The 27,255-nt window shown below is 40.4% G+C and overlaps 2 protein-coding genes across 2 annotated transcripts; one reads left to right on the plus strand and one right to left on the minus strand.

Annotated features, from left to right (window-relative positions):
* The first annotated feature begins 490 nt into the window (after window positions 1–490).
* On the plus strand, window positions 491–10,147 carry LOC104427561 (small RNA 2'-O-methyltransferase). The gene is made up of 10 exons (XM_039314096.1): window positions 491–590; window positions 991–1,274; window positions 2,617–2,706; window positions 3,211–3,668; window positions 3,841–4,083; window positions 4,281–5,218; window positions 5,631–5,782; window positions 5,871–5,987; window positions 7,336–7,473; window positions 9,380–10,147. The coding sequence occupies exons 2-10, from the start codon at window positions 1,002–1,004 to the stop codon at window positions 9,824–9,826; spliced, it is 2,856 nt and encodes a 951-aa protein (XP_039170030.1). The 5' UTR covers window positions 491–590; window positions 991–1,001; the 3' UTR covers window positions 9,827–10,147.
* A 2,827-nt stretch (window positions 10,148–12,974) lies between these two features.
* On the minus strand, window positions 12,975–16,363 carry LOC104425582 (probable receptor-like protein kinase At1g30570). Its single transcript, XM_010038306.3, has one exon. It carries the CDS (start codon window positions 15,772–15,774, stop codon window positions 13,228–13,230), a length of 2,547 nt encoding a protein of 848 aa, XP_010036608.2. The 5' UTR covers window positions 15,775–16,363; the 3' UTR covers window positions 12,975–13,227.
* Window positions 16,364–27,255: the final 10,892 nt, after the last annotated feature.

The following is a 27,255-nucleotide window of genomic DNA, read 5'->3' on the forward strand; positions in this document are numbered from 1 at the left end:
GATGTAAAATACTAAAAAATTTCCGAAAAAACTGGCAAACACACGAATTCTTTACGTATCTATTATTTCCAATTTTACAGATATTTATCCAAAGATCATTCATTATGTAACTTCATTAATAAGTTCAAAAATTAAAAACGCAACGGAACGGATCAGAATAAGATATGAGAAAAAGAATCCACATAAAGCGGCGCGTCGCGTGGGGCCCACGAAGCGACTTCCTTGCCCTTTAGTCCTTTTGCAGGAAAAAAAAAAAGGGCCTTCAGCCCGAAGGTGCTTGGCCGCCACGCGCGCCTTCCGCGTCGGAGAAGCACGCGTCCCCTCTCCTCTCAACGAACCGCCCCCAATTAAATTTAAAATCTAAATAAATAAATAAAACAAATATAAAAAGGGAACACTCCTCCTTCCCTTCTCCCTGGACTCTCAACAGTTACAGCCACAGTCACGCTGCAGCCACGGTGCCAATTCTCCTCCGCCGCCGGCCCGCCGCCCGCCGCCGTCCGCCGCCGTCCGCCGCCGCCGCCGGCCGATTCGATAGCCGCCAGCCTCCGGCGAAGTTCCTCCATGCGCATTCCTCCGTAATCGCAAAGGTAGAAACGACTCTCTCTCTCTCTCTCTCGCTCGCCCGCTTCGAACGGCAGTCGGAACCTTCTCGTTCGGTGTCTTCTTCCGCGGCGTTTCTCGAGCCGATGCTCCTTTAGGCTTTCTCCAGCGGATACGCTATTTCCGGTCCGGAACGGTTCGTGGCGACGCTTCCGCGGAGCCGCCCGCCCGACGTCGCCGGAGACAATCGGGAGCTTTCTCCGCAATTCTCGCTGTTTTCGTGCGTCGTTTCGTCGGAGAATCGAGTTTCGTGTTCGGTTTTTCTGAATATACCGGCGCAGGAGAGTAGGCACGCTCGATGTCGGCACTTGATCGCGGCGTCAGTTGTTTCTCTGCGTATCGGTTTTTGTGCGAATCGCTCATGGTACCGTCGCGTTCCGAGTGCAGGAGTTTATTGCATGGGGACCTCTGGCGACGCAGCTCCGGAGGCGAGGAAGACGACGATCACGCCGAAAGCTGTCATATACCAGAAATATGGAAGCAGAGCTTCGTATGAAGTGGAGGAAGTCCAGGAGTCTGCTCAGAATGGGTGTCCTGGACTGTACATCCCACAGAAGGGCCCTAGTCTCTTTCGCTGTCGGCTGAACCTTCCTGAACTCTCCATTGTCTCTGAAACTTTCAAGAAGAAGAAGGACGCCGAGCAAGCCGCTGCCGAGATGGCCATTCAGAAGGTTGTCCATTTCGCACTAGTATTTCTTATTTGATCACATTGTCTGCAATTGCCTCGCGCTACTTTACACCGTGGGCGTTTTATGTTCAGTGCAAAGCAATGTTAAGTGTGGTCGAGCTTTAAATATAATCCTTGTTTATAGTTAAATGCAATATTTGTTTCTCTTATCTCAAAAGTTAGAATTCTAGTTTCTCTTGTTATTCATGAATTGTTTTGGGAATCTGTGTGGATTGCTTATTACTGGTATTGTCTCTGGTCGGTGTAAAGTGTGCTAGCTTTCATCCCTTAGTTTCCCTCCACCAGCAATTTCTGTTTTGAATAGCTGTTCTATGAATTACTCTTTCAAAAATACATTCATCTCGATATGTATGTTGAGTGTATTCTTTCAATATGCTTTATATGTAGTAACAGAATTCTGTTGGATTGCTATTTGAAACTGGATGTAATTACCGCTCGTGCATCTGGTTTTACAATGGAGATCAATGTGGATAAAATTTGCTCTTAAGAGTACCCCTGTTCTCTACCATTTTGTCTAGGGCTATGTAATCTGAGGAAGCATTGCAAAGTATAATATGGTTTGCATTAGGAATGATCCTGGCACAAACTTTTGGGCTTTCCGTACATTATAATGTAATGCAAATTATGGTCTAAAGATGTGATTATTTCCACAAACTATGATCTGGATAAATGGGCCCAGAAAGATACTGAAATCCAGAAACAGAGTAAAGGACTCCTAATTGCATCTGACTGAGTTAATCATCATTCTCAGGATGTCAATATCCAGGTGTTAAGTGTATTTATGAAAATGAGGAGCTTAAATCCTAATAAATCATTGATTTCATTTAACACTCAGACATGAAATTATGATTAGACTTTGCACTGTTCCTCAATACAAGGGAGATCCTTTCTTTGGAACATTAGCTGAAACAGTTGATTAGTGGCCAACCAACAATTTAGTTGCCATCTGTCAAATTAGTTTGTCTTGTGGAATATATGCACCATCATCTGACTAGTTGTCTAAGTGCGATCATGAAGTTTGCTATTTGACTAGTTGTCTAAAGGTGATCATGAAGTTTGTTAACTTTGTCTTACAAAGTTGAGTTGAGCATAGCGTGGGCATTGGGAATGGGTTTGCCAATGATGTGTTGTTCAGGTAGTGGTGGAGTGTCCTACCTACACATTTGAGAGCCATGGCTTTGGCCAAAGTTTTCATATGAGTGGGATAAATGAGTTCTGATTTACCTTACTTTTTTACTATGCTTTCTGTTTGAGATTTACTGCTTTTTAGATTAGTCTCTTCTTATGTGAATTCTTTTCTAATTTGTTTGTGTCTTGTTCTGCAGTTGGGCATTCAACCTTCAACGCACACGCCCAATGTAGATGATGCAGGGGAGGATTTAGTTACTCGGGTTGCATATTTGTTCTCAAATGAGGTTTGTAACTTTTTAAGGATGCAGTAATGCCTCAAATAAGCTGATTAGAAGATGGCAATATGTCATTTCAGCATCGTTGCATTAAAAACATGTTTGGAATAGCTTCTTGTACATGATCTACATTGTCTATTTAATCTCTTTGCCACATTTATATTATCTGAAGATTTTGTGTTTTTGCTGATCATTAGCATTCATTTGAGCTTGGAGCCGTAATTTTAGTTGCATAATGAATGTTATTGCTGTTTCATTATTGGGCTGTTTTTAACTAGGAAAAGGAAAAGAACTGATTGTCCTTCTAAGTTTTTTTTTTTGGTCATGATTGTCCTTCTAGATTAATCACGTTAAGAATGGTGGGGATGGTGGGTTAGGGGGGCAATTGTCCTAAATTCAACTGGTAGTATGCATGTTATTTTTTCTACAACTTCATTTATCTGGCTGTGGAACTTTTTTGCTCATTCTTGGCACCAAGTACACACATTTGACAAGCTGTTCATTATGTTACAGTTCCTTGCATCTCAACATCCGCTGAGTTGTCACTTTAAAGCTGCTTTAAGCCGAGAAGGCGATCTTTACGGTTCAGTCCCTGTTTCTGTGATTGCTGTTTATGATGGGAAGATCAGTAGTTTATGTAAACTAATTGATCCTAAGGTGGAGTCAAATCCCTGTTTGGTAATTTCTTTTGTTCTACAAGCTGCCGCAACGTTACCTACCCTAATTACTGCTACTGAAGGACAGCTTTGGATTCGGAGGCAAAATCCCTACCCTCCTGAGGTTATAGAGCCATTGTTACTTGAACAATCTTGCACCCTTGGTTGTGTATGTGTTCAGGCCTTATTGATTCCAAGTTCATTGAATGAGGATATCAAGCCTGTAACTTTAAATGTTTCCTCGTCTGCGTACTACTTGGATGTCATTGCACAAAAGCTTGGTCTACTTGATGCTTCTAAGATCCTAGTCTCACGGTAAGTTCAATCTACTTATCCCTTACTACCTGCCCACGCCCCATTAAAAAAACAAAGGAAGGAAAGGAGTTGTTCTTTTTTTTTTTTTTTTTTTTGGGGGGGCTGTTTCTTGAAATAGCACGTCCATTGATAATTTTTGATCTACTGAATTTGTATATTTTCTGGTGGACAGTCCCATAGGAAAATCTTCTTCCGAGACAAGATTGTATTTTGTTGCGTCTGACTTGCAGTTTGTGGAGCCATCATCAGAACTGAATGGAAAGAAACCTGATATTTTCGAAGGCTCTATGAATGCTAGGGCTAGTTATTTAGCTGGTCAAGAGGTATATGGTGGTGCAATTATGGCATCAATTGGATATACATGGAAGTCCAAAGACCTTTTTCACGAAGATGTATTCTTGAAGACATATTACAGGTACTTCGGATGGGCAAAATTTTTTTGCCAAAACAATTTTAGACAGTTTTAGTTGTAATGCGAAAATAGGTTAGGAATTGTGTTCACACTTTTCCCAAGTTGAGGCAAATAGCTTCTAGATTATCATGAAACTTGCATCATTCATTCTCTGTAACTCCCACATGCTAATGCAATCCATTTTGTAACTGCTTGTGCAGAATGCTCATTTATAAGACACCGAGTGGACCTTACAAATTGTCTAGAGAGTCAACTATTGCCACAGAGTTGCCAGTTGTTTTCACAATAAAAAGTAACTGGAGGGGTGCTTTCCCAAGGGAAATTCTCTGTACATTCTGTCGTCAGCATCGATTGTCTGAACCTGTCTTCACTATTTCAAGATATCCTGTAAAAGCACTGTCTGACTTGTCCGGATCACAAAAGAAGCTGAAAGTTACAGAATTGACAGAGGGCACAGGGCATGCAAATGAAAATGCTGCTAATCATGGTGATGATGAAAATTTGGAATCAATGAGCAAATTCAGATGTGAAGTAAAAGTATTGTCAAAGCTACAGGATCTGATATTGCAGTGTTCTCCTAAAGATTCTTGCAGGAAGGAGACTGATTGTATCCAGAATGCTTCTCTGAAAGTTCTCTCCTGGTTGAGTTCATATTTTCAGGATTTTAATATGCCGTTGGAGAAGCTTAATTCATTAGCTGATGCACTGGATGTAAAGTTTAATCCCCAACATTTGTTTAAGGAATTTAAGTTCTGCTTGGCCATGTACCTCAACCAGCAAAGAACAATTAAAGCCAACAATTGTGTTGATGTTCCACAAGCCATAGGAGAACATGAAAATTATCTTTTAAGGATAGAAGGGCCAGAATCAGGCATCTGTCCATCTAATGGGTCATTGGCATGCATATGTTATTCAGCATGTTTGGTGACAGAAGTTGGGGATACAAAGGAACTTATTGAAAGTGCTTATGAGTTTGAATTTGAGTTAGGGGCTAGAGCAGTTAATCCTCATGTTGAAACAGCTGTGGCTCAGATGTCTGTTGGTCAGTCTGCATTTTTCTTGGTGGATTTGCCTTCCCAAGAGCTAATTTTGGCCGCTGCTAATGATTCTGCAAGGGCACTTTCATTAATTAACTCAAGTCAGTTACTCTTCCTTTTTATCTCATGAAAACAGCCTGGTTGACTTGTAGTCATGTCGGCATGATATCTTTTCTTTTCATTGTCATGGTTCATGATTGCTTCGTTGGAACAAGAACCTCATTCTTCAGATATGTTGTACTTAGTTCATTAACCCTTGAATTCTAAGAAAATCAACTGGAAGCTGTTTTTTGTTCTAAGCAGCTGTTTAACACAGGTAACTTGAACTTCATTCTGTTGCATTATTGTCCGCTCCTTTGCTGCTTTTCATATGATAATGATTGGGTCTTGCATTTTGTCAAATGTTCTTGCTGTTACAGATATGTGCAGCATGGAATACTGCATCGCCTGATTGAGCTATTCATATGATAATGATTGGTTCTTGCATTTTGTCCAATGTTCTTGATGTTACAGATATATGTCGCTTGGAATACTGCATCACCTTATTGAAGGTATCAGAGCCCCTGGAGGACAGGATGGAGCAGGCCCTTTTTAGCCCTCCCCTTTCAAAGCAACGGGTTGAATATGCTGTCGAACACATTAAGAAATCTGATGCAACTACTTTGGTACTTGTTCAGTTCACATTGTCTCAGCTCAAAACTGTCTAATTTTGGAACGACAGTACATATTTAGCTTCTCGACTTGCTTTTGCAGGTTGATTTTGGTTGTGGCTCCGGAAGTTTGCTGGAATCCCTGTTGGACTATCCAACCTCACTGAGAAAGATTGTTGGTGTTGACCTCTCCCTCAAGAGTCTTAGTCGTGCAGCAAAGGTTTCTTCATTTTTCTTTTGTAATTTAAAACCACATTTCTTTTTGAGTTCTCTTACAAAGACAGTTGTTTAAAAATTAGAGGGATGTTGTGGATAAACCTACTTTCGTTCACATCCACTAAAAAGTAAAATAAAATAAAACTGTGCAGAATCTAGTCTACTTAGGATGGTACTGAACCAGTTTTCATGTCCTGAATTTAGAATCATTTGGTAAATGTCACGATGGTTCTTTGGTCTTCTAATTATCTACATGATGACAATAAAAGTCTAGTAGATTTGCATCTGCAACTATGAGATGCAGAAAATCAGGATTTGCTTGCTCATGTACTCACATAGAGGAAGAGTATATTCTTTATGTCTTTTTTGTCATTTTCAAAAGCATATGAAGAGAAATCCAAATGGATAATTAACCAACAATAAATAACTGGGCCTTTTTTTCATTATATAGGTTAAGCTATGCAGATCTTTTGTATTGTTGTCTTCTGCATAATTAAGAACTTGAGAGTTGAAATTTTTTCAGAAGCATCTGTTCATGCATTTTTAGGTGAAGTTGTGCTTCTGGTCATCTAGATCATCATCATAGAGTCTCATCTTCCTACTTGGGCTGCTGATGTACAATCGTGCATTGTTTCATGTGTAACAAGGGCCTTTTCCTGTTCCAGAAAATTCTGAGTGGTAGCAACATGGATTAAAGTGGTTTCAGATAGGCTAATGATCAGATTCATGGTCATTTAAAACAGGATTTGATACCTTTTCTAATTAGAATTTTTTTAATTCCAAGGTTTGTTATGAAGTTGATGATTATACAACTTGAATTCATATTTCTACTGAACATGTGCATAATTTTTGTTTTGCTTTTCATTTATGCTTGAATTTAGACCTGTTAAAATTATAACAAAAGTCTGACCATTCAAATTCAAATATTCCTCTGTAATTGCCAGCAAGAAGTAACAAGATTGGAACACTCCACAATCCATAAAAGTACAATGCTGCCACTGCTGCTGTGTGCGGCTGTTTAATTTCTGGCAACCTATCCCTCCAAATGACTATAAACGTTAAATCCTCCAGTTTCCCCAAGTCTCTTGTGATCCACTAGGCGGTCAATTCCACTTGCTAAACAAACCATCATACCATCCTGGAAGTTGCACCTAACTGATTTTGCAACACCTTTCAACTTAAATGCTTCCTCTCATTTTTCAGAACTTTTTGTGTCATGTTTTATATAATACTTCAGCGAGGACAGTAGAATGTTGCATTTCTATTCATCAGTTAACCATACAAGATGGCACTTGTTCACTCTCTTGTTGATAACTTGTCTTTTGGGGGGTCTTTTATCTTCTATTATGTAGGTATTGCACTCGAAGTTAAGCAAAAGTTTAGATGGTGATGTGCCATGCAGAGGCATCGAGTCTGCAACACTTTATTATGGTTCGATCATTGTCTTTGATTCTCGTATGCGTGGTTTTGATATCGGCACTTGCCTGGAGGTATGACTTAGTTCTTTGTTCTCCTTGTAATAATGTGGAGTTCAATTTTTTGAGTGTCTGCTATTCCTTCTATAACTATTGTCGTCTTTCCTGTTGCCTTCACTGTTCGAATTCAATATTTTATACGTTCGTTTACTTTTTCTGCACTTCATGCCCATCTTTTCTGTTGCTGTTGATGCAAAGTAATGCACTTGTGAAATTTATGATAGAGGTATGACTTAGTGATGTTTAATTTCCTCTTTGCGAAGATCTATTCTGTTTTCCACAAGCTAGTTGAAGTTGAATGCGAGGAGATGAGGAGTGTTCAACTGAAAAAGCTCCATGCAAAGATGCATGTTCTTCACAGGAAGTGAGATAATTAAATTTTTTGATTGCATACACCAGTTTTGGATGATGACCATTTTGACTCTGGATTGCAATCTTACAGAAGTTTCTCTTAAAAGTAAGCCGCATCCTACATTTGTTCTAGACTTTAGATGCATACCTTTGTCTCATCTTTTCTATTCATACTGAAAGTTCTTACGTCCTGACCTTTCCTTTTTCTTTTAAAATTGAGCAGATATAACACTTTCGTCCTTCTTGATTTTTCCCTTCTTCGACTTTTACTATTGTTTCATTAGTGCCTGTTCTTACATTAAATGTTTATGTAATTGGTTTTGGCCTTGGACTAGAAACTTAAAGCTAGCATTGGTGTTTGTGTCATAATCATTTTAGTTGAGATAGGAATATCAAATGGATCAATTTGAGGGTTCTTACTGACTTTGATGGTATGAAGGTGACATGTTTATTAACTGTGTCAAATCTCTCAATGCTAACATAAATTGCTTATCAAATAGGTTACATGATGCGGTATCTATTAAATGTCTTGTTAATAAATGTGATTAATTTTCATAACTTATGCAACTGACCTGTGTCATGCAACTTGTGAGTTCTTATCTACATGGTTGTTCCCTGAAAAAAGAGTTATATTTGTACATGCCTATAAGTTCTTGCAGTGCACACATATCATGTTTTGCACATTTAAATAACTCTTAAACGGGTAAAAGATTGAATGAGAAATAAAGAGGTTAGAATTTCCGTGTTTAAATGTGTATGAGCATGCCGTGGGAATTGCATGACTTGTGAACTTAATTTACAAAAATGGCTATACATTTTTTGAACTGTATTGCGGTGAACCTGCATAGGAGGCCATTTTTGTACGGATTACGAAATGAGGATGATTAGACCCAATGAAATCATGATTTACTACTCTTTATGACTGTCATCTAGATGGATCCTCAAACTCCCAGTCCTAGAAACCCCAGTAATTTCAAGGTCTCCTTTCGTGATTGAAGTTTTCTGCCTAGCTATCATAGTTCGTATCACTATTAACTGAACGTGAATGGTGAGCACGAGGTCCAGAAGTACTTAAATCCAGTCCATTGCTAACTCTGAAAGTTGCTTGCCCTCAGGGAACAGAGCCACTTAAGGAGTACTTGAATACTTAAGAGGGTCTTGACTGCATCCGCCAGAGGCAGAAGCAGCGTCTTTAATGTAGTCAGAGTTACTGTGTTCGTCTGACGTGTTACTTTTAGTTCTATGGGTATTAGGAGTGAGTTGGTAGCTGCAAGTACTTACAAAAGGTTGTGGCTGGTAGATAGTTGGTACAGTTTAGATTCTCTCATTAGTACTTTAATATCAGTTGGTTTCACGATTTTATGTTGCATTGAAGTACATTACCTGTAGTGTCGTTGAGTTTGCCGAATGTTCACAACATACGACACACGTCACTGTTGAAGATTCGAGTGCTTTTGCTCTTGGGACATTAGTATGCTAGTACATGCAAAGAGAAACGTATTTTTTCTTAGTAGGAGATTCAGTTGCTCGATGTAACTATTATCTGAAACTTACCATTGAAATGCTTCAGGTGATCGAGCATATGGAGGAAGATCAGGCATCTTTATTTGGAGATCTTGTGCTGAGCTCGTTTCGGCCCAGTGTTCTGATCGTGTCCACACCAAACTATGAATACAACGTCATACTACAGAAATCTGAGCTGCCAAGCCAAGAGGAGGCGCAGGAGGGGAAAGGGCAGTCAGAGTCTTGTAGATTCCGTAACCACGATCACAAGTTTGAGTGGACCAGAGAGCAATTCAGCTCGTGGGCAAGGAACTTGGCCTCAAGGCACAACTACAGCGTCGAGTTTAGTGGTGTCGGTGGTTCTGCTGACTGCGAACCTGGGTTCGCTTCACAGATCGCTCTTTTCAAAAGATTGCCTTGGCAAGAGGAGCGCATTGAGGACGAGGAACTGGTTCATCCTTACAATATCATTTGGGAATGGAGTAACAGCGAGACATCCAAATCTTGCGATTGATGGGTTTCGCAGACTGTACAGATTTTGATCGGATGGCACGAAAGATAGAGTGGACAAAGAGCTAACGTAAGAAACGACTGGATATAGGTGGCAGTGATTTTCTTTTCCGGGGGACGACGGAACAGGCTATAAAACTGTACATGGTTGATGGTTCAGAAGGGTACTGTTAAGAACGACGGAATCGGAAGATTTTAATTTCTGATTCTGGTCCTTCTTTCGTCGGCGACAGCGGTCGCACTTCATGTTATAGAGCACGTACAAACCATTTGATTCATTGAAACTCTTTTAAACAGGGCAAGCAAAAGTAGATTCGAACCGATCGGACGCCATTTTTTATGCTTGGGTAAGAAGTGACAAGGGCAGAGGTGACTATACATTTACTTATTACTGGAACTAAGGGTCCGTTTGGTTGGACTTTTGGGAAAAGCCATCAGAAAAATGCAAAGTACTTTGAGTTAAAGAGAGGCTTTGCAGAATGCAAGTAGTGTTTGGAAAAACTATATTTACAAAGGACTTTTTGTGATAAAAAAAATTATCAAAAGAAAAATAAAGAAAATTGAATGGCAAGAGCGTGGCTGCCCGGCGATCGAAATTTATAAAAAAAAAAAAAATTATCAAAAGAAAAATAAAGAAAATTGAATGGCAAGAGCAGGAGAGGGTTGCTCGAGGTCGACGATCGAAATTTGTTGCCGATGGCCGACATTTGACTTAGGTGACCCTCGAAGACGACTAGGTTGGGCGACCTCCTACGACCTCGCCGTTGGAGGTCACCTTCGACAACCTCGCCGCCTGAGGTTAGGCGGCCTTTGGTGACCTAGATTTGGGGTGGCGAGGTCACGAGAGGACCTCGCCGCCCTCAGATCTAGGTCATGGCGAGGTCTCGTGATGCCGTCGCAACCTCTAGTGACCTTGTTGCGACCTAGATTTGGAGCAATGAGGTCGTGGGAGGACCTTGCCGCCCCGCAACCTCTTGTGAGGTTGCACGACTTAGATTGGGGCGGCAAGGTCCTCCCACGACCTTGCCGCCCCTAGATTTGGGTTGCAATGCAAGGTTGGCGACCTAGACCTTGTGCAACCTAGATGGCCCGGTGGTTATGCCACCCCAGGCGACAAGTGGCTTCCCTCGAATGGTCGTCTAGGCGATTTGCAATTGCCCGCCCTTCACCGGCTACTGCTCATGGAGAAGAAGATGATGAATAGTGAGGATAAAAATGAAAAACCAATGAAGATAATTTAGAAAGAATTTTTTTTTTTTTTTATTTTACTCTCTCAACTTAGCATGCCGAGAAGGCTGGCATTCTCCAAATTGGGGTTGAAATTTTTTACCAAACATCCCTACATTGCCCCAAGGATCTTTACAGCTCAAAGTGGCTTCTCAAGGCCACTCCCAAACGCACCCTAAAGGGAACTGATGTCAACTTCAGTAACTTACCGACCAAAAAAGAAGAAAAAAAGCTTCATTTACTTTTCTTTCATTATTGAGCGCAAATTTCGCTTTCGACGTCCAAACAATGGTAAAAAAGGATGATTTAGTTAAATCGCTCGTCAATTGGTTGTCAGAATGGAATCAAACCGAAAAGATCATATCAAAATTGAATTGGAATTTTGTGCATTTCCATTTTGGTTTGTTTTTCAGTTTGGATAATAGAAAAAATAACCATTTTTTTCAATTTGGGTTATTTCAATTTGATTTTATTTAGTTAACCAAGCAAAATCGAAATTCTCAATAAAAATTGAAAACCCAACTGAAAATCTTTATTCGTTCCGGTAAGTAGGACAAAAAATGAAAAAACAAATCGAACTGGATTTTCGGTTTGGGTCGCGATTTGGTTCGATTCAGCTGCTTGGATTTTTTGAAAATTCGAATCAAACCGTACTGAACCACTGACACCCATCATCAGCCCCTATGATCCGTTTATAAATGATTGTTAACACGCTCAAAGCAGGCAATCGATGCTAGTTATTTGCGCAAGTGTAGTAGGACGAGAAGCGCTGCAAGTGGAAACTCAAATCGAAACTGGAGGTTCCAAAGACGTCACCGGTAATGTAATAAAATACGCGGTCTGTTTCCGGTTGCTCTCTACGCCCGGCTGCTTGTTGGCCGCTTTGAAGACTGCCGGTTTTGGCTTCCCTTTCCGCCTTGACTTGTTCTGGCTTTGTTAGCCTGTTTTTTGTTTTTGTTTTGGTCTCCCACTTCTTTTGGGGAGTCTTCTTTTTACATTGGCTCCCTTCCACTCAGACATGTTGTGAATTAAAGTTTTGGCACCGATCTTGTGTACATTGATTTATAGCTATTTATAAATTCTTACCTTTACCAAAAAAAAAAAATCACTTTTGACATCCAAACAATGGTAAAAAAGGATGATTTAGTTAAACTACTTGTCAATGGGTTCTCGAACCGAACCGGATTGAAAAATCATTTCAAAATTGAATTGGAATTTTGTGCATTTTCGGTTTGGTTTGTTTTTCACTTTGGATAATGGAAAAATAACCATTTTTTTTTTTCAATTTGAGTTATTTTGACTCGGTTTGGTTTAGTTAACTGAGCGGAACCAAAATTCTCAATAAAAATTGGAAGCCCAACTTAAAATCTCTATTCGTTCTCACTTCTCGTTCAGTTCAATTCCAGTAAGTAGGACAAAAATGAAAAATCGAATTGAACTGGATTTCCTGTTCGGTTCGGCTCGGCTGGGCGCCTTGGATTTTTGAAAATCCACAACCGTACCGAACCATTGACATCCCATCATCAGCCCCCGTGATCTGTTTACAAACGATTGTTAACACGCTCAAAGCAGGCAATCGACGTCAGTTATTCGCACAAGCGTAGAACGAGAAGCGCTGCAAGTGGAAACTCAAATGTAGGTCCCAAAGACATCGCCGGCGATGTAAGATCTTCGCCCTCTCCCGCGGCCGCACTCGCATCATTGGCTCCGGTGCGGGCCGGAGGAGAAGAGGACTGACTCTTTCTTCTTAAGCTTGTAGGAAGAGCAGGGCGAAAACAGCAACCTTTGACAGGCGAAGCTGGAAACAGGCCTTTCAGAATTGGCACGCGAGTCCAAAAGCATCGTTTGCTAGGAAGTTTTCTTTAGCTACTTCAAGCTTTACTTCCTTTGTAGTGATACCCAAGAAGTATTCAAACACCGGAACAGCACTGAATCAGACATGAACCGATGATCGAAAGATCAAATGCAAGAAAATCAATAGATTACGCGCGAAAACTCTCGGTTTTCTTACGACTCGAACCCTCCTCAGGCCGAGATTCTTAGAACATGTTCAATTAGGAGCGCTTACAGGTGCTCTGGAATTTAAGCGGAACGAATTGGAATGAATAGTGAATAACGTATAAAAGAATGTAATAAGATACGCGGTCTGTACTCCTTGCCCGGTGGAAACCCTCCTCTCTAATCATCTCCGGCGGCGGATTCACCGTTCCCCTCCGCTGTAAACAGCGGGTTTCGTCTCTCCTCCACGCCGCCGCCGCTGCCTCCTCCCGCCTGGCGATCTTCCGAACTCTCGACGTGGAGGGAGGAACTTCCTTCGTCGTTCGCTCGCAGCCAGGCGTCGTGGAGCTGCAAGACGTACTCCAGGTGCCACAGAACCTCTCCCATGGTCGGCCGGCACTTCCCCTCGTCGGCGAGACACTTCTCTGCTATCTCCCCGAACTTCTTCATCGACTCCGGCGAATACTGTCCCCTGAGACGCGGGTCGATGATGGTCTCGAGCGATCTCTCCCGTTGCCATCGTAAAGCCCATTCGGCAAGGTTTATCTGATCCTTCGGTAAGCTCGGATTTATGACAGCCCGAGCACAGACGACTTCGAATAGCACGACCCCGAAAGAGTACACATCGGACTTTTGCGTCAACTGCTGTCGCCGGAAGTACTCAGGGTCGAGGTATCCGAAGCTCCCTTTCACTGCAGTGCTAACATGGGTGTGTTCCAGGGCAGGACCTGTCTTCGACAATCCGAAATCCGACATCTTCGCCACGAAGTTCTCGTCGAGCAGAATGTTGGTCGTCTTGACATCCCTATGGATTATTCCTCGGTCGGCTCCGGTATGAAGGTAATGCAGTCCTCGCGCAGCTCCGATGCAGACCTCCAGCCGCCGCCTCCAGCTCAACGGCGGAAGATCACTGCCGAAGAGATGGCTTCGCAGAGTTCCGTTGGCCATGTACTCGTACACCAGGATCATCTCGTTCTGTTCCTCGCAGAACCCGATCATGGAAACCAGATGCCTATGCCTCAGCTTCGAGAGCATCTCGATCTCCGTCTCGAATTCAGCAAGGCCTTGCTGCGACTGAGGATGGGCGCGCTTGATGGCGGCGAGGGTGCCGTCTTCGATTTCGCCTCTGTACACCTTTCCGAAACCCCCTACTCCAATGACCATATTCTCATCGAAGTTCTTCGTCGCCGCTCTAATTTCTGCTACCGTAAATCGCCTCTCCAATCTCGTCGAGGCGACAGATCCGAACTGGTTTTTGGTTCCCGCCGCTTCCTTGGCATTAGCGGTATTCAATGAGGCCCCGTGAAGGAAGAGCGGCCGCCACCCAGGGGCGTTGTTTTTACCGCCGTTCTTGCGACTCCGCCTTCTCCACAGGAGGAAGACGATAGTAGCTACGAATGCAAGGATCAGTACAGAGCCTACGCCGGCTCCGATTCCAACCAAGAGAACACGAGCTTTCGAATTGTTCGCCGTGTTTTGAGCTGGATTGGATGCAACTACATAGGCAAGATTTCCGTTTCGGCTCAGCTTATATATCTCCAGACCGTTCAACAGAGCATCGGTTCCGGACGCCCCGGTGGCCGTGTCGGGCCCGAGTTGAATCCACAGCGTGTTGACCCTCGACGAGACCGCGTCCAAATAGTCCTGGTGATACGCTCTGTTCTTCCCTCCGGCTCGGGCATAGATATCGAAGTTATCGGCCGCGGTCCTGTTGTTCACGTAGATCCTGAAGTTCCTCTGGTTGGGCTGTCCGAAGAGCAGCTCGCAGAAATGTAACCGGATCAGGTAGTCGAAGCCCGGATCCACCGTGACCTTCCACGACATGTTGAACCTCTTCTCAAGAACTTGGTTGTTGGACATGGTCCTCGCCGTCTCATACACGCGAAGGGGAGCTACCGACGAGTCGTTGGACGATGCATAAGTAATGTTCGAATTGTTTCTGATTTGAGAGCCGGCGTCGACGTTGGTCATGTAGCCGGTATCGACCTCCCATGTCCTCTGGAGATCCGGATCTTCACTGGGATTGATACGAGATCCCCCAACATTCAATCTGTACATTGTTTCCATACCCCGTCCGCTCACATTCAAATTCGCGCTATTCCCTCCAACTTTACTGATTGCGCCGGCAAACAGGTTATCCTCCGACGCCACCAATTCTAGTCCGTTTATGAACCCGAACGACCCTTTCGATGGAAGAAACTCGACGACGAGCTCGTTCGAACCGATGGAGAGGAAGAACTCCTTGATCAGATAGGATGAAATGTTGCTTCCCGAACGCTGCAATTCCATGTTCTTGGTCGCGATATCGGTCGAAACACTGTATTGCGACAGCAGTCCCAAACCGTTCGCCGCGACATCGAACACGGATTCATTCACATTGTGATTGTCCAAGGCGAACGGGCAGAAATGAAGCCGGAGGAAATAGTCCCCCTGGACTTGTTGAAAGGTATAGTTCAATCCACCTGAGAAAACACGGGCGGATTCGTAGATCGGACCTAAGGAAGTATTCCCGCTCATCGCCGCGGGGTCGGCCACCGGAGCGGGACTAATGGTGAGATTGTTGTTAGCGGCCAAGTCACCAACCCATCTCCTGCCATCAACATCAACGCCAGAATTCGTGCCGCAATTTATCAGGACAGTCTTCAACTGGGCTTCCCCAGTTCCAACCATTGACCAGAAGGACACTGCATAGAGCAAAACCAAAGTTGCCAACTTTCCCATCTGCATTCCCCTCGAAAACCCACCAGCGACAATCTTTCAAATCCAAGAAAAACCCGAATGGAGGAGTACCCAACAACGATGCTGATGTACAGCAGCACAGGAGAAAAGATTCACAGAACTCCACCGATTTGAGAAAATTCTAAAAAAGAATTTGTCTCCCCAGTGCATAAAACTCTACATACCCACGCTGACAATTCACACCAAAAGGCTTCCCTTTCACCCAAATCCCACCTCTTGACTCTAACCTCTCTGGCCCAACATAGTGGGAAAGACGCTGCTGCAACTTGTCCTTCTCAGGATGGACTGAACTTCTCTTCAAACGTCCAGGCTCAAACCGCCCCACAGATCTGAACTTCACGGGGCCAGCAACGAAAGGGGAAAAAGCAACATGGAGGAAGAATAATATGGAGGCGAAAGCCGAGAGCTTTAGCGAAAGGAGAGACAGAGAGAGAGACAGAGAGAGGCAGGGGTGGATAATATTTCGGAAAAGGACAGAGAAAGGACGGCGCTTTCGGTGGGACTGCAGGTACAGTATGGCGAAATGATGCAGAAGCTGATCCCGAGTTTTCTTTAGCTTTTGTTTGAAGCTACTTCCTTCCTTCCCCAACGCTAAAGAGAAATAAAAAGAAGACGGCATCAACTCACTTCTCTTGCAATCAATGATCTCTCTGTACTGTCTTGTAACTGCTACGACATCTGGCATTTGCAGTCCCCTGTTTTTTTTTTCTTTTTTCCCATTTGAATATTACCCTTGACTCAGATTTGAGAAATTCTACGTTAACATTTCTAAAATCATCAATCACATTTTTTTGGCTCTCCTGGTCGTGCTTTTGAAATGATCCCGAAACTTGATCGTTGGTCGAATGACGAGAACAATCTTTTTCAAATTTATTAGATTAGTTTCTGGAATATTGACTGTTCATAGGAAAAGGGTTAATTTATTTTCTGCCTATGAATATTATATTATGTGCAAATTTTTTTTTTAAAGTATAGGCACGATAAATTGACCAGAACTTTTGTTGTTTTGTTGAGCTGCCAGCTTTTGTTGGCTGATGGGCCTCCATTATTGTTGGCAGTAGGGGTGGGTCACATGCTCATGTCTAGAGGTTGACGAGCAGGCCAGTGCAATAATTTTCCGTGAAATGACAAAACTGCCCTTGCCTTTATATTCACCCAACAATAAAAAAAAGCTGAGTTTTGTCTTCTTCCTCCGCCGTACCAAGAGTAGTACCCTAAGAATCAGAGACAAAAAAATGAATCAAAATCAAGGGCCAGTGAACAGGGTCCCCTTCTGACCAAAAAGAAAAAAAAAAAATTGGGTCCTCTCAAGGTTGTTGTTATTGCAAGCACCCCATGTGTTTTCCTTCCAAATAATGCCATGGTTTCCTAGGCCTCGTGTCTTGCGTTTTGGTGATTTTCTTGTTCCTTTGTCCCCGATACGGTTGGTGTGTTCAAGACTTTTGTCCTCAAATAATTGATTGGATGGATGTATGTTCAATGTATTTAGAATGTTAACTTGACCAATCGAATCAATGATATTGTTCTGAAATAATGGAGAAGACAATTTAAATATGACTTGAGAAGGAAATGTAGCAAATTAAATTAATGAAATAAGATAAAGATCATTAGGGATTTACGTGGTTCAATTTAAGTGTTATTACTTACTCTACAAAAAGAGCCAATTATAAAGAAATCTATTATGAATACGAAAAATTACAGAGTTAAAATCTCTCAACCAATCAAGCGTTTCTCTATCTTAAGTTACATTTAAAGTAAACCCACAAGTAATCTCACAATCTCTTATAGAGAACTTATTCAAAACAACTCGTTCTTCTCTTATTTGCTTTGGTGTGTAACAATCTAGTAGAAATACTATTTTCATATATTCTTATGTCATTGGTTGACTCAAATTAGGAATCCATCTCGAATGTGAAAAGTATCCCACTTACTTGTACATATATCAAAATATGAACCCTATATGGATTTGGAATTTTTACTTCGATTGAGGTTTCTTTATAGACTCAAACTCAAGATATATTCTTAATGGATTATCTAGTGGGCATATGTCATATTGAATTCCTTACATGTTATTTGATCAAGAAGACGAAATGATTATGAGTGTGGTTGGAAATTATTATTGAAAGCTCTTTGGTAGCACTTCATGATTCCGAAAATTATCTTAAACACAACTTTTAAGCATTAAATAACACAAATTTATAGGCGAAATGACCATGTTTTTTGCATATTAATGGCTCGTTATGCCATTAGCATTCACGGCTTGCTATTGTGTAATTATCAGTCTTGCCCATGGACTCTCTTCACATTAGGAAAGTTGGAGTATAGGAGGTAGGAATAGGTCCATTGCTGCTTCACAAAGTAACCTAGTGCATTTTTGAATCAAGGATAAACTTGGGGGACTGTTGATTTAAGATTATATACCGGATATTATATTTAGCTTGGCTTAAGAATAATAATATTAGAATTTGCACGGTAGTATAACTGTAGTGATTTAATTGCAAATTGCAAAGGACGGACATAAGGGGGCTTGGGCCTAGCCCAAAAACAAGTGCCCATTATTCTAGAGAGCATTGTTCTCATGGGCCTTAGACACATAACGTATTTGGTAAAGAAGAAAAGCTTGTGGCTCCCCGATTCTCTCTTTCTTTCAATCTTTCTCAAACACCCGACTAATCTGCACAAATAATGACATTTCTCCTCTCAAAATATCAAGTAGTTATTAGAGACGCACAAGTCTATGCTCCTCAGTGTAAACCTAGAATAATTGTAGCACCATGCCTCCGCAATCCATATTTTTTCAATTTCGAAATGCAAGCAAATTCGAGAGTCATCCTGCAATCTATGATCTAGAGTGTTCTCTTCTTGGGATCGGAGTGACCTACAATAATCTAATGATGTGTTTGTTTGAGGGAAAACTTCATGATAAATGAAAATGCTTTTGGAGGAATCATTTAAAAAAAAAATGGTTAGCTTTCCTTAATTTGGTGACACGTGACCAAAAAGATTTTTTGGTGTTTGGATTTTATTTGGAAAATGATTGCAATCTCATGAATTTATCTTAAGCCATAAAAATTCGAATTTTTAAATATTTTTCAATTTTAATTTTCTCTTTTTTTCTTTCAACTTTTTCCTTTGCCGGTCGTCTGGCCTTAGCGGTTGACCATAGGTGGAGGCCTTGTTAGCCTTGGAGGAGCTTGAGCCTTGCTGGCTTGTACATGTGGCCGGTCGTTGGCCATCACTAAGGTCTGGTGACCGATGAAGGAAAAGGAAAAAATAAAAGAAAGAAAATAAAAGAAAAGAAAATAATAAAAAATGTTAAAAATTTTGAGAGGAGTAATTTTCGCAACTTCTTTAGATTTAGGAATTCACTTTCCTAATTTTACATGAATGTTTTCGTTGCCTGGAAAGTGCTTTTTAGTCGACTAATTAGTTTCGATGAACCAAACATGCGGAAGTTTGGAAAACTAATGCTCGAAAAATACTTTCACTGAAACAAATATTTAATTCTCAAAAACACTTTCACTAGAACAAGCACATCCTAAATGCTCAATCAGTTGTAGGACTGGCCACCAATAATTTCTTAAATTGACTGGCAACCTAAAATTGTAGGCATTAGTGAAGTCAACTAATTGCCTAGAGGTCAATTAACCTGTGAAAACTAAACATTTAAGTTTGGGTTTCCTTTACACATGGGGGAAGCGCCGTTCGGTGCCGCTATTCTTGGTAACATTCTTTAATGCATTATTATGGGAGGGTTTCGAAAAACTGAAAATCCGGTTATTCGCCCTAGGGGGAAATCATTAGATCATGAGACGACTAACGACTTTAACTCCGTTGTGCCGTGTGCGCGTCGCGTTCATTTCAAAATATGCAATGCATTCAAAGCAAATTCCACCAAAAGTAGGGATTAATCCAACTGTGCGCATCAATCGATGCTCTTTATTAACGTTCAAGTAAAATAGGCGGGAATATATGCGTCGGTTTCATTCAAATGCAAAACAAGCAACGGGGATATATCCAGTTCTAAACCAATCGAAACCGTGTTTGGTTTCGATATCATCATGCGATTCATATGGGTGAACAATTCAAAGTCATGTGCGGTTCCATCTTAAGGGCATGCAATCCAATATTAACGTTCAATTTCACAAAATTTCGTCAGAACAATGTATGACGGGAAGTCATTTCATTCAACTATGACAAAAAAAGAAAACATGTCACACTCTACTTCAATCAGCGGCTGATTTTAGAATGATTTGTGATTTCAACGCGGCGTGCAAATCTCGTGAGCAATATGAAATTTCTAAGTAGCTTGCAATTTCATAATAGCTAGTTACATCACAGCATGTAATTTCATGCATTGGCGTGTTGTAAATTTTACTATAGGTATATATATTGCACGGTGATATCATGAAATTAGGATTAGGCCTGGAGGTGAGTGGAGTGAGTGGGGAATTTCATTGGGCTAGTGCTACAGCCCTTAGCCACGTTGTAGCCATGACCTAGTCACGACCGGGGCCATGAATGAAATTTTGGCTGTAATGGACACTTCGAAGTATGGTTACATTTTTAGAACAGAAGCATTTGACACTTTTTTCGGGCTTACCATGCTTCAGGTGTTATGTATGGGAGAGTAGTTTCCAAGCCAAAGTTCAAAGCGTTCGGACTGATGAATTGTCATGGTTCCGAAAGGTTCAAACACATGGAGTGGCATAGTGCTATAATCTAATTTCTGTAATGCCAACGCTATTTAAAACTTGGAGTATGGACATTCTTGTTTGTACCTTTTGAAGAGGTCGAATCCTATTGTTTCGTATCTTATAGCATGGTTTTATTTATACTGTGTTATGTATCAAGTCCAGGGAGGAAAGTAACATTCTTGATGTTTGGGCGTGGCTTTCACTTCTCTCTCCACAAACTTGTATGGATTTTACCAGAAGTGAAAGGAAAGTGTGCTGTTATGCCTAGATTTTCCTAGGCACTTCATTGAGAGGACAGCTAATAGATTTTGCCAGTCGTTACAAGGACATTAGGGTGTTGGAGCCTAAAAATAGTGTGAGATAAATTATCTGGTTACTAAAAATGTGAACAAAAAAAGAAAAAGAAAATAGGGATATGTTTATTAAAAATCCTAAAACTTATCAAGAAAGTATAATTAAGTCCTAAAATTTGCAAAAAGTGCAATCAAGTTTTAAAACTTGTCAATTTGATTTAATTAAGTCATTTTGTTAACACCATCAATTTGAGACCCAGACTTTTGGAGTGCCAAAACTTGGCATGGTAGGATACTTAAGTACAAAAAGTTAGAAAATGTATACTTAAGTATTAAAATGGGAGTAAAATAGATTAGTTAAGTGCCAATGACGATAAAATCTATCAAAATTGCATATGTGGCATTTTCTGGTGACATGTTTTACCGAGCTAGCAATTATTTAAAAAAAAAAAAATACACTTGGACAACAAAAAACGTTGTCGCCCCAACCATGTTGTCTTGGGTAAGGCTAAATGACGTTGTTTTTCCTTGGTGCTAAACAACGTTGTTTAGCTTATTTTTAGGCTTGCACTAGATCTAGTCGTCTCTATTCACGGTAAGATTCACACTCAGACTCATGCTCTTCTCTCCATCACAATTTATGGTCGCCATTCATGCTCATTGAGGTCGGTCATTGCACACCATCGTCGATCGTCGTTGCCGCTTGCTATCGTTGCTCGTTTAGGTTTGTCCTCCTCTCCCTCCCCTGTGGTGTGAAATTAGGACTTGGACTCGTCTATTGGGGCTTCGATGGGAAATTTGGGGCTCGATTGGGAAATGCGGGGGTCAGCCGAGAAATGGAAGGCTCAGATGGTACCGTGGTGTGCGGTTTAAGGATTAGATATGATCCTAGAGTGATTGAAGGGTTCAGATTGGCAATTTAAGTCTTGGCCTCGAAATGTAGGGCTCGGTGGGGGAAAAATTAGGGCTCCTATGCTACTATTATGTGTGATTTAATGCTCAGATGTAGTATTGTGATGTACGAGGGTAATTTTTAGCGATCGAATGTAAATTGTGATGTGTGAGGGCAAATTTTAGGGATCGGAGTTATTGTCGTTGGGACCTCTATTCATTTCTTTAATTGAAGTATTGAAATGGGAACCTATGCTTGTCATGGGAACCTTTATTTATTGATCAATATTTTAAGTGAAGGCAAGGTAATCGAAGTGGCTGTAGTGGAGGGCATCTTGTTAGTTCTTTCCACTAAATGACCTGTGCATCTCTTACTTTTTCTTTAATAAAGTCTATGAGAGTGTGGGGACCTTCATGTACAATTGTCTATTGTCCTTTGTTGATGTGGTCCCAAAAGTTAATTGTTTTTTTTTCATTGGTTGCAGAAATGACTTATGATAAGGATTATGTTGCTATCATTGTTTGTCATAGTAAGGACTTTGCGATTGGGGGGGATGAATGAAAGTATGGTAGGGAAAATGAGGGTACTATATTTGTCAATATAAAAAAGACATTATATTAAATTTGTGAGGGATATAATGAACTATTTGCCATGCAAAGTATAGAAGTTGTTGTATTGTGTTCGTGAGAAGGGCTTGAGAGATGGTTTGAGAAGTTTAGAAAATGATAATGGTTTTAAGGAGATCTTGTACCATTATTTTCATGATGAAGAAACAAAAGTGTATAGTGAGTACAATAGTGATATTGAGGATGAAAATGGTGATGGAGAGAATACCCAAGTAGGAGAGGGGAGAGATAGTATTCAAGTTAGTAGTGAGGTTAGGGATGAAAGACGGCAGGATAAATAAGACGGAAATGAGAGGGATGCAAATGCAATTTAGTAAAGTGATGATGATATAGGTGATGTCACAATCGCTATATTAGATTGTGAAGTAGCTAAACCGGTGATGACGACGATGAAGGGTTGGCTTTTGAAGATTTCTTAAGTGATGACGAGGAGGAGGAGCTTGCACAGTCAAGGAAAAAGCAAATGAAGGTTTTTTTAAATAGGTTTGCAACTTTGTAGGTAACTAATGAAGCTCCAAATAGGGCTCAAGAAGATGTAAATATTGGTGTTACTGGCAAGGAGATTGATTATGATGAAAACGTCGACAATGCTACTTCCCAAGACAAGCTTGAAGAAGATCAAGGAACTGTGCGTAGAAGGAAAAGTAAGTTTCCTTCCTATATTTCATCTGTTGTCTCTTCTACTTTATCAATAGGTATGAAATTCCACGATACAAAACACTTTAAGGAAGGTATACTGAAGAACTCTATTGTTGCACAAAGGAATATTGACTTCATTAGAAATACTAAAACTTTGTAAGAGCTAGATGTTGGTAGAAAAATTGTCCATGGAAGATCTACAACGTGTTCATTAGGAAGAGTGGGTCCTTCCAAATCAAGGCCTATCAAGAAGAACATACTTGTTCTATTAATTTTGAAAATAAAAATGGTACCGAATGCATGGTTATCTAAGCACTTTTTTGATTTGATCAAGGTGCTGCTCAAGATGAAGAATACCGAGTTTGAGATATTGATGAATGAGTATATAGGCATCAATGTGTGTAAGAATCAGTGCAAAAGAATGAAGGAAGAGGTGATGAGGATACTCATTGGTCAGTACTGCGATGAATATGGGCAAGTGTGAGATTATGCTTGGGAGTATAGGTTGCAAAACCCTTTAAATAGAGTGTATGTAAATGTTGTGGAGATGCTACTTTCTAAAAGTGGGACCAAGTTTGATAAATTAGATGTCTACTTCGATGTATGCAAACGGAGATTTTTATCTAATTTTAGATGGATTATAGGATTGGATGGCTATTTCTTGAAATGCTTGTATAATGGAGAATTGCTAGCCACAATTGGAAAATATGTGAATAATTAAATGTTTCCATTGGCTTAGGCTGTTGTGAATATAGAGGATAATGGCAATTTATCTTGATTCTTGAAAAATCTCATGAATGACCTGGAGATAACAAATGACAAAATGTGAGCGTTCATGAGCAACCAACAAAAGGTAATGTTATGGTTAGTTTACTTTTTGATATCAATAATATATTGTTTGCTTATATTTCTTGGTTTGAATTATTGCAGGGACTGATTTCCGGTATTAGCCGAGTTGATGCCTTATGCCGAATATCGAATGTATGCGTGACACGTATACGCAAATTGGACAAATACCTATAAAGTGGACAAGTTGTAGTTGCAATTTTAGTAGCTAGCAAAGAGTACAAACGTGACTGACTTTAGGATGGTTAAAAAAGAATTGCTTGAGTTGACAAAGAAAGGTTATGTTACATTATTCCAAACATAACCAAAGCATTGGTGGGGGTGTTCTTCACCGAGAAATACAAGTGCGATAACATCAACAATAACATTTATGAAACATTCAATGGGAGGATAATAAATGCTAAATGTAAGCCAATCATTTTGATACTTGAAGATATATGAGTTATGTCATGACTTAGTTGTACAAATAAAGAGATAAGGCTGCAAAGTGGACTAAGTAATGTAGTCTTAGGATTGACAAAAAATTGGATAAGAACTTGGCTATAAGTAGGTATTGTCATTCCATTTGGAATGAAGATGAATAGTATGAGATAATGAAGGGTTCTAATAAGTATATTGTTTACTTAGGTACGTGGAAGTGTTCATGTAAAATATGGCAACTAAGTGGAATTTCTTGTGCACATGCCAATGTATTATCCATTTGAAGAGTCATAATGCGGAGAATTACATTAATGATTGGTATAAGAAAACACAATATCTTGCTTCGTACTAATTCAATATAACCAATTAACAATAGCAAGTTAGGAGCTAACAGATCATAAAGTACCTTAACCTTTATTACTGAAGAAGAAAATGGAAAGGCCAAAACAAAGACAAAAAATGTTGGAAGGGGAGGTCTTCGATCAACAAAGAATAAGTAAGATATGTGTAGAGATGACGTGCTCTTATTGTCATGTGGTAGGGCATAATACTAAAGGTTATCGATCAAAAAAGTAGTAAGAATTGGTAGGTGAGAGGCCAGCTGAAGAGCTTAGTGAAGGGATAGTTCGAGGGCCAGTTGAAGACCAAATAGAATGGCCAAGTGAGTCAACTGTTCTTTAATCGATGACAAAGAATCTAGCAAGTCATGAAATTTGTGTTTATGTTGTTTTATGATTTATTTCAAATATATACATAGCCTCACTTGCCTTCTACGTAATGTCTTTATTAGGTCACAAGATGAACACTTGAAGGATTGACCGAAAACTCTATTGTACTTGAAACTGAAGGGCCTGTTTGAAGAAGGCAAGGTAGAAAATGACTAGCTGAAGGATTGGCCGAAGCAGCTGATTATTCTTTAGTAGAGAAAAAAAACCAGTAAGTTCAACAATTTGTGTTTAGTTTTCCTTTACGTTATTATATGGTCCGATGTTATATTTATAATGTTTTTTGCCTCTTTCTCAATTTCGAAGAAGATAAGCTAAAGCTCAACTATCAATAGAAGGGCTATTTTTTTTTTTTTTGCTAATTGAAGAGCCAACTAAAGGATCAACTACAAGAAAGCCATCTAAAAGATGTCCAGTTGAAGAATCGATTGAAGAAGCTCTTGATGTAACTGAAGGGCCAAAAGTAGCTGAAGCTGGATGGCCAATTGGAGGGCTAAGAGAAAGGCCCAAGAAATCATAAGCGAGTAGAAGGGCCAATAAATTATAAACTGTTGAAAGTAATACTCCCATTCAAACAAGAGGGGCTCTTAAAAAGAGACTGAGACAATATAGTTATGGCATTTATATAAATGAGCGTACTGGAATAAATGTAAGTCTTATTGGTCGTATTTAATTTATGGTGCGAACTTTTGCTAACAATTTAGTCATCTTTTCATAGCATGAGAGAATTTTGGAGGTTTTTATCTCTCAAGGCCCAATTCAATAATTAACAGCTGGCCCAACAAAGAAGAAGACGTCGGTCGTGCCAATGAAAAAGAACAAGAACCCAATTGTAGCTCTATTTGAATCCGTTCATTTTGGGATAGTTGCAGCTCCATATGAATATGTGCAACCTAAAACATTTGAAGAAGAAGTTGCACATCTAGTAAGAAAGAGCGCAAGGATTATGAATCAAGTGAAATGTCCTTCGAAAGAAGCACTAACAAGAGGATTGTGCATATTGATTGATGAAATAGGATGTGATAGGGTTTGTGGAACTCATGAGTTAGTTTCATTTATAACTTGCTATGGATAGTTTTTGTTTTAGTTTGTCACTGAGTTCACTGAAATTTAATTTTAATATCAATAGAATGATATTGTTACTTATCAATTTTTTTTGCCTTTTTCATTTTTTAGATGCTACTTTTACTTCCCGTTTGTCTTGATTGGTAGTTGATGGTGGTTTTGACTATTTGTGTTGTGATGGTAGCTAGTGGTTATGTTAGTGTTTGGTGGTGGTGGGTTTGTAATAGTGGTTGGAGGCTCGTGTGGCACTTGGTGTAAGTATGTAGTGTACACATCTTTACACTAGTAGTGTTGGTGCAAGTTGGTGCAATGCTTACATCAGCATCTTTTGCAGCAGTATAAACCAATACAATTGTGGCTAGTGGTGGCTCAAGGTGGTGGTTGATGGTGCCTAATGGTGTTTGGTGGTAGTGTCTGCTAATTGGTAGTGGTTGGTGATGGTTAGGGACTTGTGCAGCACTTGGTGCAAGTGTGTAGTGTGCACATTTTGCACCAAGGGATGCTGGTGCAAGTTGGTGCAAAGCTTGCACCAGCATTTTCTATAGCAGCACACCACCAGCATAATGGTGGCTCGAGTTAGTGGCTGGTGGTGGCTAGTAGTTGGGGGTTCGTGGTAGTGGTTAGGGGTTTGTGCAGTACTTGGTGCAAGTGTGCACTAGCTGTTGCTTGTGTAAGGCTTGCATTAGCACCTTCTGCAGCAACATGCCACCAATATAGTGGTGACTAATGGTGGCTTGAGGTGGTATTGGTGGTGCTTGGTGGTAGTTAATGGTTGGGGGCACTTGCATCACCCGGTACAAGTGTGTAGTATGCACATCTTGTACTAAGTGGTGCTGGTACCTTCCGCAGCAACACATTGCTAGCTTAGTGGTAGCTCAAATGACTTATTTTATCTACAATGTGGTTGCACATAATTGTAAGGGATGTCATCTGAAAAATATATTTCTTAACTAGTTGATCATGTTAATTCTAAACTTGTTATCTTGTCATTAATGCTTGTTAAGTGTTTCTTAGGTCAATGCATACGCATCCAATGCGTATGCTAATGCACTTGGAGCTCAAATTTATGCTCAATCTCAGGTCAATTCCAATGGATTAAGGCTAAAAAAAAAAAGACAAGTAATTTGTGATGGATACATATATTATAAGTTATAAATGTGTGAAGGTTTCGGTTTAATAACGATGGGTATCTATTCATGCTAAAGCTATAATAATGACAAACATAATTAAATGAGGATCTAAAGGTCACGTCATCGCTTCTGCGGA

Source organism: Eucalyptus grandis, chromosome 5 (assembly GCF_016545825.1).
Source record: "Eucalyptus grandis isolate ANBG69807.140 chromosome 5, ASM1654582v1, whole genome shotgun sequence".
NCBI lineage: Eukaryota > Viridiplantae > Streptophyta > Magnoliopsida > Myrtales > Myrtaceae > Eucalyptus > Eucalyptus grandis.